At 43.7% G+C, this 17,869-nt stretch overlaps 1 protein-coding gene across 1 annotated transcript in view; it reads left to right on the top strand.

Annotated features, from left to right (window-relative positions):
• LOC129851405 (suppressor of tumorigenicity 7 protein-like) overlaps positions 1 to 17,869 on the top strand; it is a 33,985-nt gene that overhangs the window by 630 nt on the left and 15,486 nt on the right. Inside the window, exons 2-14 of the mRNA XM_055917916.1 lie at positions 403 to 485; positions 694 to 853; positions 990 to 1,044; positions 1,190 to 1,305; positions 1,518 to 1,596; positions 1,742 to 1,830; positions 1,954 to 2,054; positions 2,529 to 2,643; positions 3,228 to 3,300; positions 3,533 to 3,635; positions 11,689 to 11,839; positions 11,976 to 12,068; positions 12,191 to 12,330. Of these exons, the coding sequence (XP_055773891.1) occupies positions 403 to 485; positions 694 to 853; positions 990 to 1,044; positions 1,190 to 1,305; positions 1,518 to 1,596; positions 1,742 to 1,830; positions 1,954 to 2,054; positions 2,529 to 2,643; positions 3,228 to 3,300; positions 3,533 to 3,635; positions 11,689 to 11,839; positions 11,976 to 12,068; positions 12,191 to 12,330 (1,358 nt within the window). The remainder of the gene's footprint in view (positions 1 to 402; positions 486 to 693; positions 854 to 989; positions 1,045 to 1,189; positions 1,306 to 1,517; positions 1,597 to 1,741; positions 1,831 to 1,953; positions 2,055 to 2,528; positions 2,644 to 3,227; positions 3,301 to 3,532; positions 3,636 to 11,688; positions 11,840 to 11,975; positions 12,069 to 12,190; positions 12,331 to 17,869) is intronic.

Here is a 17,869-nt window from a genome sequence, read left to right as displayed (position 1 = left end):
CTAGGAACAGTGGGTTAACTGCCTTGTTCAGGGGCAAAACGACATATTTTTACCTTGGCAGCTCGGGGATTCGATCTTGCAACCTTTCGGTTACTAGTCCAACGCTCAAAAAACTAGTCTACCTGCCGGTCGCAGAAGTTTATTTGTCAGTGTGTCTATTAGCTTGTTACATAACATTAGCTATATCTTCATCTAGCTATATGGTCATGGTACTTCAACATCACTACTGTAGCTAGCTACAGTACACACCGACTCAGTCAGCATCTGTTAGTGTGGTGGGCTCTGTATGATCAGCAAACTACTAGCTACCTTCAGAGTTGACAGTCTGAATCTCTGTTAGGCAAGTGTCATTCATTTTTGTGCTATGCGTTTGATCTAACATAGCGTTCATTGTTGTTTCAGCATCTGTGTTCTTGAATACACTGACCCCTAAATTCTATGTGGCACTCACTGGAACATCCTCTCTCATCTCTGGCCTAATCTTGGTGAGTTGTAATGATCACAGAGTTATTTGTAGTTTGATTGTAGACACTACATTTGGAAATGTGGATTTCAAATACCAACACCAAAGGTAGCATGTATTCATTGTACAGTTAGTGCACAATAATGATATGATAATCAAATAAATTGTTTAGAAGATTTGTATACCAGTACATTGCTCTCTGTATGACTGTCCCAATCCCCTGCCCCCAGATATTTGAGTGGTGGTACTTCCGTAAGTATGGAACCTCATTCATCGAGCAGGTGTCTGTTAGCCATCTGCGACCCCTCCTAGGTGGGGTGGAGAGCAGCTCAACCACTGGCCTGTTCTCCTCAGTCAACGGAGAGGCTGAGCCCAGACCCAGTGTCTCAGGTAAACATTCCACCAACTAAAATGTTTCCCCATTTTGCAACAGAAAACTAAAATGGCCGTGGGTTGAATATGTGATTCGGGTTTGCAAGGCCATCAATGTAACTAAGTAATGATACAATGACACTGTCTTTTGCAGAGTGTAAAGTTTGGAGGAATCCATTAAATCTATTCAGAGGAGCAGAATACAGCAGGTAGGATGAGACCCCACAGAATGTCACTGTCTTCATGTTGTACTTCAGCCTAACACTGTCTTTGTGTTGTACTTCAGCCTAACACTGTCTTTGTGTTGTACTTCAGCCTAACACTGTCTTTGTGTTGTACTGTACCCATCTAAAGGTACACCTGGGTGACTGGAAAGGAGCCTTTGACGTACTACGATATGAACCTGTCTGCTCAAGACCACCAGACTTTCTTCACTGGTGACACTCAGCAAATCAAGGCTGAAGATACTGGTTAGAATCCAAACTTTTTAATTGGAATATCATTGAAAAGTTTTAGCCAAAGTGTAAATGTCTGCGAAGGAATAGAACACTTTAATTATTTTTGAAAGACTGCTTTGGTCCTCATCGGCCTCATTCCTACTCCTGTGTTGATATTTTTTTGGATCCGTGTCTCTGTATTGCATTCAGTACAGTATTTGTTGTCTGGTTGTGGCCTGTTACAGTGATGCAGAAGGCCTGGAGGGAGAGGAATCCCCAAGCCCGGATAAGAGCAGCTTACCAGGCCATAGAGATGAACCACGAGTGAGTTCCACCGTTAACAGTTTCTGTTTAAAAGACTGCATGCTCATTCAGGAAAATCCCAACTTAAGTTTCTCATTCAGTAAAACAAGTATGTATATTCTTATGAACTAGATTGCATAGCAAATGTCTTCCCTGTGGTTTTTAGGTGTGCTGCTGCCTATGTGCTACTGGCAGAGGAGGAAGCCACCACCATCACAGAGGCTGAGAGGCTGTTTAAACAAGCCCTGCGGAGTGGTAAGCGAGAACAGAGAGTACAGGACCCGTCACAAGCCTCAGGCCTCTGACCCTTAGTTTAAAAGCATTAGTCAGGGATGCGATTGTTATAATTACATGTATTAATTTTCCTCTCTTCCATAGCTGGCAAAGACATCAACTTGCTGGTGTACATCAAACGCAGACTGGCCATGTGTGCACGCAAGCTGGGACGCATCAAGGAGGCAGTGAAAATGATGAGAGATGTGAGTGTTGCCATTTCCTTAATCAGGGGTGTTCAAATCAGGGCCTTGAATTCTGCATTATGGCTGCTTTTCTTTGCTCCCTAGTAACTGATGTCATTGATTGGCTAGAGGGAGTGTTCACACACATGTTGTCCCAGGTCTGAACCAGTCGCTGTTTAGAGAATAGAAGAACAACCAGAAGTATTGTGGAACTGGAGGCCCTGGGGCGCACTCAGCAGGACGCAACGTTTTGGAGCCTTTGGATAGAAATATGCTATGTAGAACAAACATGCCTCTGACATGTAGAATGACAAGGAATCATGACGGCTCTATTAGAATAATTTCCATCTGCAACGTTCATGAATGTTTGACTACTGAATGTAGCCCTGATTTGTGTAGTCCTGTCTTTAGTCCTTGTCTATGCTCCTTTAATACTGGTTAGTCCTGCCATTTTTTTTATTCCTTCGTTCACTCACTGTTCCTTACTTCTCCCAGTTAATGAAAGAATTCCCACTGTTGGGAATGTTGAATATACATGAAAACCTCCTGGAGGCGCTACTGGAGCTACAGGCCTACGCTGATGTACAAGCAGTCCTCGCCAAATACGACGGTAAGATATATGCCATGTAGCAGATGCTTTTATCCAAGGTGACAGTAGTGAGTCTGTGGCCGGCAGTGGGAGTGTAAGCCATGATCGTGGTGTTGAAAGCATCATGCTACCAACTGAGCCACGCAGGACCACATCAGCAAAACAGGATTCAAGCCAACTAACTACTACAACTCTGAACCAGTCCTTTGTCACTTTACCCCTACCTACATGTACAAATGACCTTGGCTAACCTGTATCCCTGCATATTGACTCGGTACCGGTACCCCCTGAATATAGCCTTGTTATTGTTTTTTTTGTTTTTACTGTAATTTATGTAGTAAATTTTACATTTACATTTAAGTCATTTAGCAGACGCTCTTATCCAGAGCGACTTACAAATTGGTGCATTCACCTTAAGATATCCAGATTCTTAACTCTATTATCTTAACTGCATTGTTGTTTAAGGGCTTGTAAGTAAGCATTTCACATTAAGGTCTACACCTGCTGTATTTGGCTCATGTGACAAATTAGATTTTGATACTCATGATTTCCAGACTCCTCGTTTGAGTTTAAAGTGAAATAACCGTCATGTGTTCTCGTTGTAGATATCAGCTTGCCAAAGTCAGCCACTATATGCTACACATCTGCACTGCTGAAAGCACGGGCTGTATCAGAGAAGTATGTTCCTGTGGAAAGACAGAAATGTGATTTAATGTAACATTTTTAAGATATAAACGAACAGTATGATCTATACTTGACATGGATGCATCTGTCTTTATAGGTCAGACTAATCTTTAAGACTTGTTTGTGTGACATCAAACTCCCTATTTGTGCATGATATTTCCTCCTTAAAGCTGTCCTGACTCCTGTGTCTTACCATGGGTGTGTCTTCTCTCTCTTTCTCTATCAGGTTTTCTCCTGAGGCAGCATCCCGGCGGGGCCTGAGCACTGCAGAGATGAACGCTGTGGAGGCTATACACAGAGCCGTGGAGTTTAACCCACATGTGCCAAAGGTCAGTCCAGACCCTCAGTCACAGATCTAGTATCAGTTTACCCAATCCAAATCCTAACCTTAACCATTAGTGGGGAGAAATGTACAGATCTAGGATCATCTTAGCGTATCCTATCTAACTCCAGACCTGAACCAATGGTGGGGTTAACACGACTGATATACGACATTGTCTGTATATACAGTTTGCTTTATCTGAGCAAAGTCTCATATTTTACACACACAGGTGATAGCTATTTAGTTGTCTCTGTACGCCATACTCCTCTTGAATGATGGCTGCAGAGATCAACTTCTCAACCTGAAGCGAGCTGACTTTGCTCCACTGTATTACCTGTAGTGACCTATGTTAGCCAGTGGGTGTCAATATTGCACTGCATAGTAAACGTAGCTGCTGTAGTCAGGACTGGACCTGTGAGCCACTTCTACTCTCTCTGCTGCACAGAAGAACATGGTACCATACACTTAGTGGATTTTACTAAAGGAGACAATATTAGTCTAATTATTATTCCGTTGTCATGGCTATCCATCAGTGGACTAAAGAGTTCATAGTGAGATCTGGGTCGTGTTCAGTATGGCACATTGTAGCGAAATCTTTTGCAATGGAAAATACAAATCTGTGTTATTATTGCACAAGGTCAGGTAGTACATCCCCAGTTTCAAAACGTTTTCTACCTACTGAACAGGAAGTGCACCCTCCCTGATCATGCATCTGTCTGGGCTCTGGGCGACAACAAGGGGCCCCTGCCTCTCTGATGTATCTCCCTGCAGTAGACGGACAGAAACAATTCCTGCACATCTCTTCCCACAGGGATTAGGCTTGGATGTCCCATATTAAAACACACTCTCTCTCTCACACTCACTCATATGCACACACACACACAGATCGCAGTACCCCCTACAGCAAAATGTATCCTGTGTGTGTGTTGTATCCTGTGTGTGTGTGTGTGTGTGTGAGCTGCAATGTGTGGTAGTCACAGGCAGAGAGGGGGAAACTCAGCTCTTTGATCCAGGCTTTGATGACAGGGCCCTCATCCTGAGTGTCACCCGCCCCCAGGGGCACTGCTGCCCCCCCGCTATGGCGTTGACATACACACAGGGAGGGTCAGACTATAAAGTAGTGATCCCAGAGATAGTTCACATCTACAGTACCTCTGCTTTCAACTGGTGATACCCTAGACCGTTGAGGTAGGAGAGACTAATCTCTTCTATCTGTCAATCTCTGTCCCATTGAAGCAGAGCCTCTCCCTCAGTCTTTCACATGGGCTTCACGTCTCATAATAGACCGGCAGACAGACCGGCTGAGCTCTGAGTCCGAGACACCCCGAGGAGGAGGAACTCAGCTGTGCTGTCAAAATGTCCGCTGACATGCAGCGCTGTTGATGTGACGACCTGTAAAGAGTTGTGTCGGTCGGAGTGTTCTCGGGAGTGAAGCACGTTCTGTGGCCTCACCGTGTCAACTCCCCTCATTGACTCCACTAATGTTCTTATAGTGAAAGCTTTTGGCTGTTGTTAACTGAAATTTCGCAGTTAGTGGGATTATTTCCATTTATTTGTGTCAGACCTGTCTTTCTTTATTTATCAAGTTAAGTCCCATTGAGATCTTCTGTATCTCTTTCACAGGGGAGCACTGTCTATGTCGGTCTAAATGGTCAGTGTGTGCACCTGTAGCCGTAGAGCCTGAGGCATGCCTGGCGTGGGCTGTTTTCTGCCCAGCAGCCAGTATTCACACACAGATACCAGTGGTTCACTGGACTGGAGCGAGCTGCTCTGGCTCTGTTGTGGGTGGGCTTCCATTCCCAGCAGCTTCCCCACATTCTCTGCTTCAATCAACGAGTAAGAACCCCCCTCCCCATCCCCCCCAATTCCTTTCTTGCCCTTGGCAACGTGACCCCTCAGCAGCCAGCTAACACCCCCCCCCCCACCAGCCAGCCAGCTAGCCAGCCAGCCCCCCAGCTAGCCAGCTAGCCAGCCTGGGAAGGGCAGTGTAATGAAGGCAAGATTTCTGGGTTTTCTGGTTCAGTGTTAGGGCCAGCATCGCAGCAGGCCCGAAGGGATTATATATGGACATCACGCTACATCACATGAACAGACGGCACTAAATGCTCCACACACCCAGCTGTTTCAGTGCTCAACCGCCACGCTTGCTCCACCTCTCTTTAGCCTGTCTTTCCCAATCAGTCTCTCTCCCCCCTTTCTTTTTCCCTCTCTCTCATGCGCTCTCTACCCCCTACCCCAAGGTACGGTAGAAAGGTTGAGCAACCGGACTGAGGGCAGCCTGCTGGTCATGTGTTAAGGACACCTGAATGTGTTTTAAATTTAGCACACTCCTGTGGTAACAGTTCCTCGCGCCTTTGGAGTGTGCTGCTTTGTGCCTGGTAGCCTGTGTTGTGGCGATGGCCACCTTGGCCTTGTTCAGGATTCAGGGGGATGGAGGCTTCACATAGGTAGTAGCAGGTGTGACACAACACCTGAGACCGAGAGTAGTAGTTATAGACTGACTCTAGTAGGAAGAAGCCTTAGCACAGATCTAGGATCAGCTTCCATTCACCAGACCCTAATCATCGGATGGAACCATTCAAAACTGACCTAAGATCAGTGTCTATGGTCAATATCATTCTCCTATTCGGCATCTGTCCTGTACTGTCCACAGATGCCTGAGGGTGACCTAACATGGTAGATGGCCTCAGAGGTCATCTGTATCCTCACCAGCACCGTGAGCCAATGAGACGATGGCTAAAGGATGTCATTATTGTCGAGGTGTTCCATTGTGCTAAATGCCAAAGATTAAAATCTGAGGGAGGCTTATGAGTTAAACTCCAGTTAATCAGTGTTTCAAGATAAAAGGGGAGTGTCAATGAAATGCAATCTCTTCATCAAAGAGGTGACTGGGGATGGGCTAGGGGGGTGTTACCCACCCTTATGCCAGGACATGCCAGGCAGGACAGCTGCCAGTCAAATGCTTTGGTTAACATCACCTCTACCCTCTTATTAAACACTGGGATACCTGGGTAAAGGTGCTGCTCGCAGCAGTATAGAGAATGACCAGCACCCATTTGCAGTATATGCTGACCCACGTTAAAGTCTCAACTTTGGAGAGGACATGAGAGTCGCACGACTTGGCAGTCAAATAAAACACAGCAGTGAGGAGTGGTGTGTGCAGAACACATTTGAACATTTATCCAAGCCTACCCATCACCACCACATTCACACTGTAGCCAGCTAGCTACCACCACCTAACTGTCCCTGAGAGAAGAGCAGAGCAGAAGGTTGGGGCTTGTCTCCCTCTCCTGCCCCTGGGTGCACCCCATGCGAGTGTGGCGGCTCTGCTCTGGGCGACTCTGGGCTGCTCTGCTCTGGGCTGCTCTGCACTGGGCTGTCTGGTTGGCTGAGCTTGTGACCATGGGGGGGATTAGACAGGATTAGCTTTATGGTAACCTTCCAAAGTGTCAGACTGAGACTCATAGTCCTGTGAAGCAGGCGGCCTGGGAATCCAGCAGGCCCAACGCCAATGGCCCCCGCGGCCTCCACAGCCCAGGGGACCAGTTCAGAGGGGATTAACGCCACAGCCACGCCGCCATACACACACACACAGTGTCTGCTAAATAACTATGATGTAAATGCCTTTGACCTTAATGTTATCTAATGGTGTTACTTTCGTGTCTCCCTCTCTGTCTAGTTTTTATTAGAGATGAAGAGTCTGATCCTGTCTCCCTCTCTGTCTAGTATTTATTAGAGTTGAAGAGCCTGATCCTGTCTCTCTCTCTGTCTAGTATTTATTAGAGATGAAGAGCCTGATCCTGTCTCCCTCTCTGTCTAGTATTTATTAGAGATGAAGAGCCTGATCCTGTCTCCCTCTCTGACTGTAGTATTTATTAGAGATGAAGAGCCTGATCCTGTCTCTCTCTCTGACTGTAGTATTTATTAGAGATGAAGAGTCTGATCCTGTCTCTCTCTGTCTAGTATTTATTAGAAATGAAGAGTTTGATCCTGTCTCTCTCTGTCTAGTATTTATTAGAGATGAAGAGCCTGATCCTGTCTCCATCTGTCTAGTATTTATTAGAGATGAAGAGTCTGATCCTGTCTCCCTCTCTGACTGTAGTATTTATTAGAGATGAAGAGTCTGATCCTGTCTCCCTCTCTGACTGTGGTATTTATTAGAGGTGAAGAGCCTGATCCTGTCTCCCTCTCTGACTGTAGTATTTATTAGAGTTGAAGAGCCTGATCCTGTCTCCCTCTCTGACTGTAGTATTTATTAGAGATGAAGAGCCTGATCCTGTCTCCCTCTCTGACTGTAGTATTTATTAGAGTTGAAGAGCCTGATCCTGTCTCCCTCTCTGACTGTAGTATTTATTAGAGATGAAGAGCCTGATCCTGTCTCCCTCTCTGACTGTAGTATTTATTAGAGTTGAAGAGCCTGATCCTGTCTCCCTCTCTGACTGTAGTATTTATTAGAGATGAAGAGCCTGATCCTGTCTCCCTCTCTGACTGTAGTATTTATTAGAGATGAAGAGCCTGATCCTGTCTCTCTCTGTCTAGTATTTATTAGAGATGAAGAGCCTGACCCTGTCTCCCTCTCTGACTGTGGTATTTATTAGAGATGAAGAGCCTGATCCTGTCTCCCTCTCTGACTGTAGTATTTATTAGAGTTGAAGAGCCTGATCCTGTCTCCCTCTCTGACTGTAGTATTTATTAGAGATGAAGAGCCTGATCCTGTCTCCCTCTCTGACTGTAGTATTTATTAGAGTTGAAGAGCCTGACCCTGTCTCCCTCTCTGACTGTGGTATTTATTAGAGATGAAGAGCCTGATCCTGTCTCCCTCTCTGACTGTAGTATTTATTAGAGTTGAAGAGCCTGATCCTGTCTCCCTCTCTGACTGTAGTATTTATTAGAGATGAAGAGCCTGATCCTGTCTCCCTCTCTGACTGTAGTATTTATTAGAGATGAAGAGCCTGATCCTGTCTCTCTCTGTCTAGTATTTATTAGAGATGAAGAGCCTGATCCTGTCTCTCTCTCTGACTGTAGTATTTATTAGAGATGAAGAGCCTGATCCTGTCTCTCTCTCTGTCTAGTATTTATTAGAGTTGAAGAGCCTGATCCTGTCTCCCTCTCTGTCTAGTATTTATTAGAGTTGAAGAGCCTGATCCTGTCTCCCTCTCTGTCTAGTATTTATTAGAGTTGAAGAGCCTGATCCTGTCTCCCTCTCTGTCTAGTATTTATTAGAGATGAAGAGCCTGATCCTGTCTCCCTCTCTGACTGTAGTATTTATTAGAGATGAAGAGCCTGATCCTGTCTCCCTCTGTCTAGTATTTATTAGAGATGAAGAGCCTGATCCTGTCTCCCTCTGTCTAGTATTTATTAGAGATGAAGAGCCTGATCCTGTCTCCCTCTGTCTAGTATTTATTAGAGATGAAGAGTCTGATCCTGTCTCTCTCTGTCTAGTATTTATTAGAGTTGAAGAGCCTGATCCTGTCTCCCTCTCTGTCTAGTATTTATTAGAGTTGAAGAGTCTGATCCTGTCTCCCTCTCTGACTGTAGTATTTATTAGAGTTGAAGAACCTGATCCTGTCTCCCTCTCTGACTGTAGTATTTATTAGAGTTGAAGAGCCTGATCCTGTCTCCCTCTCTGACTGTAGTATTTATTAGAGTTGAAGAGCCTGATCCTGTCTCCCTCTCTGACTGTAGTATTTATTAGAGATGAAGAGCCTGATCCTGTCTCCCTCTCTGACTGTAGTATTTATTAGAGATGAAGAGCCTGATCCTGTCTCTCTCTGTCTAGTATTTATTAGAGATGAAGAGCCTGATCCTGTCTCCCTCTCTGACTGTAGTATTTATTAGAGATGAAGAGCCTGATCCTGTCTCCCTCTCTGACTGTAGTATTTATTAGAGATGAAGAGCCTGATCCTGTCTCTCTCTGTCTAGTATTTATTAGAGATGAAGAGCCTGATCCTGTCTCTCTCTCTGACTGTAGTATTTATTAGAGATGAAGAGCCTGATCCTGTCTCCATCTGTCTAGTATTTATTAGAGATGAAGAGCCTGATCCTGTCTCTCTCTCTGACTGTAGTATTTATTAGAGATGAAGAGCCTGATCCTGTCTCCCTCTCTGACTGTAGTATTTATTAGAGATGAAGAGCCTGATCCTGTCTCTCTCTGTCTAGTATTTATTAGAGATGAAGAGCCTGATCCTGTCTCTCTCTCTGACTGTAGTATTTATTAGAGATGAAGAGCCTGATCCTGTCTCCATCTGTCTAGTATTTATTAGAGATGAAGAGCCTGATCCTGTCTCCCTCTGTCTAGTATTTATTAGAGATGAAGAGCCTGATCCTGTCTCCCTCTCTGACTGTAGTATTTATTAGAGATGAAGAGTCTGATCCTGTCTCCCTCTGTCTAGTATTTATTAGATGAAGAGCCTGATCCTGTCTTCCTCTGTCTAGTATTTATTAGAGATGAAGAGCCTGATCCTGTCTCCCTCTGTCTAGTATTTATTAGAGATGAAGAGTCTGATCCTGTCTCTCTCTGTGACTGTAGTATTTATTAGAGATGAAGAGCCTGATCCTGTCTCCCTCTCTGACTGTAGTATTTATTAGAAATGAAGAGCCTGATCCTGTCTCCCTCTCTGACTGTAGTATTTATTAGATGAAGAGTCTGATCCTGTCTCCCTCTCTGACTGGTATTTATTAGAGATGAACAGCCTGATCCTGTCTCTCTCTGTCTAGTATTTATTAGAGATGAAGAGTCTGATCCTGTCTCCATCTGTCTAGTATTTATTAGAGATGAAGAGTCTGATCCTGTCTCCATCTGTCTAGTATTTATTAGAGATGAAGAGTCTGATCCTGTCTCCATCTGTCTAGTATTTATTATAGATGAAGAGTCTGATCCTGTCTCCCTCTCTGACTGTAGTATTTATTAGAGATGAAGAGTCTGATCCTGTCTCCATCTGTCTAGTATTTATTAGAGATGAAGAGTCTGATCCTGTCTCCCTCTGTCTAGTATTTATTAGAGATGAAGAGCCTGATCCTGTCTCCCTCTGTCTAGTATTTATTAGAGATGAAGAGTCTGATCCTGTCTCCATCTGTCTAGTATTTATTAGAGATGAAGAGTCTGATCCTGTCTCTCCCTCTGTCTAGTATTTATTAGAGATGAAGAGTCTGATCCTGTCTCCCTCTGTCTAGTATTTATTAGAGATGAAGAGCCTGATCCTGTCTCCCTCTCTGACTGTAGTATTTATTAGAGATGAAGAGTCTGATCCTGTCTCCCTCTCTGTCTAGTATTTATTAGAGTTGAAGAGTCTGATCCTGTCTCCCTCTCTGACTGTAGTATTTATTAGAGTTGAAGAGCCTGATCCTGTCTCCCTCTCTGACTGTAGTATTTATTAGAGATGAAGAGCCTGATCCTGTCTCCCTCTCTGACTGTAGTATTTATTAGAGATGAAGAGCCTGATCCTGTCTCTCTCTGTCTAGTATTTATTAGAGATGAAGAGCCTGATCCTGTCTCTCTCTCTGACTGTAGTATTTATTAGAGATGAAGAGCCTGATCCTGTCTCCATCTGTCTAGTATTTATTAGAGATGAAGAGCCTGATCCTGTCTCCCTCTCTGACTGTAGTATTTATTAGATGAAGAGTCTGATCCTGTCTCCCTCTCTGACTGGTATTTATTAGAGATGAACAGCCTGATCCTGTCTCTCTCTGTCTAGTATTTATTAGAGATGAAGAGTCTGATCCTGTCTCCATCTGTCTAGTATTTATTAGAGATGAAGAGTCTGATCCTGTCTCCATCTGTCTAGTATTTATTAGAGATGAAGAGTCTGATCCTGTCTCCATCTGTCTAGTATTTATTAGAGATGAAGAGTCTGATCCTGTCTCCCTCTCTGACTGTAGTATTTATTAGAGATGAAGAGTCTGATCCTGTCTCCATCTGTCTAGTATTTATTAGAGATGAAGAGTCTGATCCTGTCTCCATCTGTCTAGTATTTATTAGAGATGAAGAGTCTGATCCTGTCTCCATCTCTGTCTAGTATTTATTAGAAATGAAGAGTCTGATCCTGTCTCTCTCTGTCTAGTATTTATTAGAGATGAAGAGTCTGATCCTGCCTCCAGAACACATCCTAAAGAGGGGGGACAGCGAGGCGGTGGCCTACGCCTTTTTTCACCTGCAGCATTGGAAGAGGGCCGAGGGAGCCTTAAACCTGCTGCACTGCACCTGGGAAGGCAGTACGTACTAGGTGTAGGACATTGATTGATTGATGAATTAGTGGGTTAATTGATTAATTGGTTGATTTAGTTAAAGGATTATGTACTCGCATTAAAAGTCATTGATGTGTTTTTTTTATGCATTTCTCTCCTGCAGCTTTTCGGATAATCCCCTACCCTCTAGAGAAGGGTCACCTGTTTTACCCCTACCCTGGGTGCACAGAAACAGCAGATCGGGAACTGCTGCCGAGTATGTAGGATAAGTCACTACTATACAGTATACTCAATGCAAAGGTCAATTCTGCTGTCCACTCATGATATGTGCCTCTCTACCCCCACCCTACCTCTCTCACTCTCCTTCTCTTCTTGCAGCCTTCCATGAGGTGTCTGTGTACCCGAAGAAAGAGCTTCCCTTCTTCATCCTCTTCACAGCGGGCCTTTGCTCCTTCACTGCCATGCTGGCCATGCTCACACACCAGTTCCCTGAGCTCATGGGCGTCTTTGTCAAAGCAGTAAGTCCTGCACTTCTCTTCCACTGATCCTAGAATAATTGTTTGATATTGGACTGGATCTGTTTAAATTAGAATTTAGAGTTTTAATGGGAACAATTCAATTATTAAGACATGTATGCATGGCTTCAGTGCCTCTCATTGCCAAATAAACATAGCATCAGCAATCCAGGGTTTATACACCGTTGGTTGTATTCATGTTATTATGTACTCTGACCCGGTTGACCTCTGGTGTAGTCGCTGCCTCTCGTCTCTGTCAACAACGAGGCTCATGGGATGCCTGGGTCTGGTGGTCGAGGCGCCGGTGTGTTTCACTGCACATTTACTCCCTACACCTCAACTGCTGCTCTCCATCAACTTGTTGTGCACAACAGTTAAGCAATCTAGCCAAAATCTTGTATGATTTAATATCTTATTTCATGGGTCTGTTTTGTCTCCAAGGTTTCAGAATGAAATGTAGCCTAACCATATCCTTTTGTAGATTTCAAGAGTACTGTATGACTTGGCGCAGAATAGGGATGGCACAATTACCGTATAATTGTGTATCTGACAATTATGGATGAAGACCATAATGAAAATAAATAACCGTCATAACCGGTATGAAAAAAATAAACTGGAACGAGCATTTGACTGACGACGGGATGGCCGGAAATTTGTGCGGTTGAGTCCATTTCCGCGGTAACATGGTCTCTTTACAACGTGATGAAAATGTGTTGCTCCTTGCTGAAGCAAGCAAGGTGTTGTAGCAATCAAGTCTTTGGTTTCCTAGGCAACGTCCCCCTCCCTGCAGTCAAGAGTGGAGGTGGGGGGGAAAATGTGCGTCTTAAAAAAAAAACCTGACAATTATAACGGTGACCTGCTGTCATTTGACTGACAAATAACTGTCCTCCAAAATTCCATGAATGTCACAGCACAGAAGCAGCATCTCCAACTAAGCTCTGTCCCAGCCAAGTAGTTAGTAGTTCAGTTCACTGTATTGGATAGCAGGACTTGAAGACCATCCAAAGATCAACAGCTAGGAGGGCCACTCTGGGTACTAGTTCAGATCTAGGATAGTAATAGTCTAACAGGCTAGTCTTGCATTGTCAGTTCCAAGTCTCGTGGGAAAGATGGAAATGTTGGTTCAGAACAGGCGAACAACACCTCTGTTCAGCAGCACTGTACTTGGATAGTGTATCAGACCTGAGAATGTAGCTTGCTTTGATGATGCCAGTTTTCCACAGAGCCGCACCCTGTCAGGAGGGTCTCCAGGGAATGTGGAGGTTCAGCTTCTGGATGATAGTGCCTGTCACTACGACAACAGGCTAAAGGCATCAGCATGCTTCAGTTAGTCTGGCGCCTAGCTGAACTCGGGTAGCCGAACCCAACGAGTGTTCTCACATACTCCGTAAAAAGACCTTTGCTTGAAAAATGAGAAAAATCTGCATTACTACTGTTTGTCCAGTTTAAGGCGCCATAGCCAGTATATGGCGCCTTAAACTCGTCCTCAAAATATTCAGAATTCATCTAAGATAACTCAAGAAATCTTAGTCGGGCAATTTTACATCTAACTAAGATGTTTAGTGCAGTATTTTTCAATGAATAAACTTGCATGAAAATGAGTCGTGTCACGTTGAATGATAACAGACTTTTTAAAGAATTTTTTAAAGAATTTTGTTCATTAAACAGACAAGACACACTTAGGCTACCCTGATCACAGTCAAAACACATATATTTTATAATAGGTTAAGAATATAATGAAATATAACAGAATAAAATACAAATCATATTTTTCCCACACAACTTTTGTGTCACGGCAACATTTGGAACCGCTGTCATATAAAAAAGTGATATTTTGAAACAAGCCCATGCTTTACATTTTTTTAAATCCACGTTTCATCTGTTTCCTACCCTCGCATTCACTTTGTTAGGGAGCAGGCGTAGGGTCTTACATTGAGAATATCATGATACCCATAGAAAATAATAGCAATCTACATTTTGAAAAGCATTTGAGTCGTGTTTCTATTCCACAATCTCTGCAGGCTTTTGGAGTTGCCTTTACGAGATCGAGCAAAATAATAGGCCTACACTTGATTAAGACTACATTATTGCATGCTAAATGGTTCTGATCAGCGATAGATGAGTAAAGAAATAGATGAGCTACCACCTCCACTTGTTTGCCAGCCAGAAAATTAACCAAATATACAGATGCAGAATCAGTAAAAAAAAAAATCCCATTGATTGATTAAGACAAGTACAGGCTTTTGGTCGCGTGTAGGCCTAGGCTACTAAGCGGCTGTGAGTGAAGTGAAAAACAATCCACTTGTTAAACTACATAACATGCTGACAAAATGTTCTGATCAGTGCTAATGAATGAGCCAACTCGACATTTCCACAGCCTAATTGTAGCCTAACCTATATCCAAACAGAGATTCAGTAAAAATACAAATCTGACATTGATTGATTTATCAAGATGACTCTCCACACTTGTCTAAAAGCAGCAGGAAATGGTGCTGAAATAGTGAACACACTGGCAGGCTATTGCTTCAAATGTATTATAACATGTGGATGACTTTGGGAGATTCATTACACAACAATTTGCCTTCCACTTGCATTCGCCTACTTCATTCCTTCCACTTGCATTCGCCTACTTCATTCCTTCCACTTGCATTCGCCTACTTCATTCCTTCCACTTGCATTCGCCTACTTCATTCCTTCCACTTGCATTCGCCTACTTCATTCCTTCCACTTGCATTCGCCTACTTCATTCCAATATTTACGTCAACCAGTGATATTTATTCCCCAAGTAATTATTTATGGATCCATTCAGTTGTGGTTAAGAAAACAGTGCAAGTGTTGGACTATGCGAAGAGACGGGTGAAGTGACATGCCTTGCAAAGTTTAGAACTGGCAGGAGGATAGTAGTAGCGGGCGCTGCCTAGCAACCATCAAGAGCTTAAGAGCGTAGTTAGTGCGTGCCAATGCCGCCTCAGCATTACGAATACATTTCATACTAGGCCGTAGGCAGAACTTTACAACAGTCATGACTAGGTTGGTTGCTGGAAATACACTGAACAAAAATATAAATGCAACATGCAACAATTTCATAAGGAAATCAGTCAATTTAAATAAATTAATTAGGCCTTAATCTATGAATTTCGCATGACTGGGCAGGGGCGCAGCCATGGGTGGGCCCGGGAGGGCAAAGTTCACCCACTGGGGAGCCAGGCCAAGCCAATCAGAATGAGTTTTAGCCCCACAAAAGGGCTTTATTACAGGTAGAAATTCTCATCGGCTGTCCAGATAACTGGTCTCAGACGATCCCGCAGGTGAAGAAGCCGGATGTGGAGGTCCTGGGCTGGCGTAGTTACACGTTGTCTGCGGTTGTGAGGCCGGTTGGACATACTGACAAATTCTCTAAAACGATGTTGGAGAGGCGGCTTATGGTAGAGAAATGAAGAACATTAAATTCTCTGGCAACATCTCTGGTGGACATTCCATTCTAGTCAACATGCCGATTGCGCGCTCCCTTAGCTTGAGACATCTGTGGCATTGTGTTGTGGGGCAAAACTGCACATTTTAGTGGCCTTTTATTGTCCCCAGCACAAGGTGCACTTGATATACCACACCTGTCAGGTGGATGGATTATCTTGGCAAAAGAGAAATGCTCACTAACAGGTATGTAAACAAATTTGTGCACAAAACTGGAGAGAAATGTTTTTTGTGGGTATGGAACATTTCTGGGATATTTTACTTCAGCTCATGAAACATGAGACCAACATGTTTTGATGTATGTGATTTAGTCCCATTTCTTATGTATTCATAAGACACGTGTGGCAGACTCTGTGTTTCTGTTTTTAGCTTCTTTGGCTAGGCCCTCTCTCACACTAGGCTAATCCTCTGTTTACAGTGGCCCTGTTTATTAGCTCTCACTTTACAAAGCAGGGCTATTAGCCTGGGTAAAAGCAAGCCCTCAGAGACCATCTCATGCTCAGACTTTTGTTATGGGAAAGGCTACCTCTAGATAGTGGAGAGCCTGGTTTTTACATCACGGCGGAGAGTCTGGTTTTTACAGCGCGGCGGAGAGCCTGGTTTGTGTAAGGGCCAGATAGAGGCACTACATGAAAGCCTCAGAGGCTGGAGGGAAGAACGGCCAGGCCCCCACCATTCTCTGAGGTTAACCTCACCCTGGCTTCCTCTTATTCACTCCTATTCCAACTACATGACAGCTGTAATCTACTCCTAGTCACAGTACATGGTAGGCATAGCTGTCCTCAACTAGGACTGGGCGGTATACCGTATTTTACTATATACCGGTATTGATGCACGGACCGGTTTGGGTTTTTACTTTACCTTCTATAACTGTATTTCAATGTTTGGTTTGTTAAATGTGATACGCCATGTGTAACGTCCATTTTTATTGTTTACACTGCTACAACTTAGACCGCTGCGCCACTCGGGAGCCCTAAGGCACTGCATCTCAGTGCTAGAGGCGTCACTACAGTCCCTGGTTCGATTCCAGGCTGAATCACAACCGGCCGTGATTAGGAGTCCCATAGGGCGGCCCACAATTTGCCCAGCATTGTCTGGGTTAGGGGAGGGTTTGGACGGGGTAGGCCGTCATTGTAAAAATGTTTTACTTAACTGACTTGCCTAGTAATAAAGGTTAAATAAAAAACATTAAAAAAAAAAAAATAGCTCTCCATGCCGCTTCCCTCACATACTTAGCCCCGCTCCCTATCACTCAAGGAGCGCATTTGTTGTTGCTTGACCACCAGACACCTGCGTTCAGTCTGCATCGTCAATGAAGCACATGCAACAATTTTGATGACATTTGCTTAAATAAATCCACAAGCGTTCTATAATTACACTTTGTTTCTTACATCTGCAAACATCTAGTTTGTCTTTTCTTAGCTAACCTAAATCGTGTTAGCCGCTAATTCTAATCGTTAGTTAGCTGGCTAGCTAGCTAATAAATGTACTGAGTCAGAGCAAACGTAGCTAGACAATACAGACAAAGATTATAGTGTCCCCTAGGAAACATTGATGATCACGTTGGTTCGTACCCTGTCACAATAACTCCTGCCTGGCATTTTCATTCATTGTCATGTCAAACAACACTGTATTCAAAGTGCCCACTATTATATTCTAACTACAGAATTAGAATGATCATTCTATTTCTACAGTCCACCCAAGTGTTTTGACCTAAATCGCAAGTCAAATTGCAATTGCAATATTTGGTTAAAAATAAGGCCTAGTTTTTTCCCCATATCGTGCAGCCCTACATGGCAGTGTGAAAATTACCTCAAATAAGTGCAGTAAATGCAAAAATGTATGGAAATGCAGGAAATTGAATTGAACAGTATAAAACAATCAGAATGGAGAAAGACCCATTTGAAATCACTTAGAATGTATGTGTTGCCACCCTAGGGTCACACTACTCATAAAGCAAGTTTAGAACTTTTAATAATAAAAAAACATAAAATACCATCATACTGTCAAAAAAAAGGCTACCTATTCTGTAGATCATTGGTGGCAGTTGGTCAGTAGAGACTAGCCTAAT

This window comes from Salvelinus fontinalis, chromosome 3, assembly GCF_029448725.1.
Source record: "Salvelinus fontinalis isolate EN_2023a chromosome 3, ASM2944872v1, whole genome shotgun sequence".
NCBI classification, from domain to species: Eukaryota; Metazoa; Chordata; class Actinopteri; order Salmoniformes; family Salmonidae; genus Salvelinus; species Salvelinus fontinalis.
This window is presented reverse-complemented; position numbering and strand designations above follow the sequence as displayed.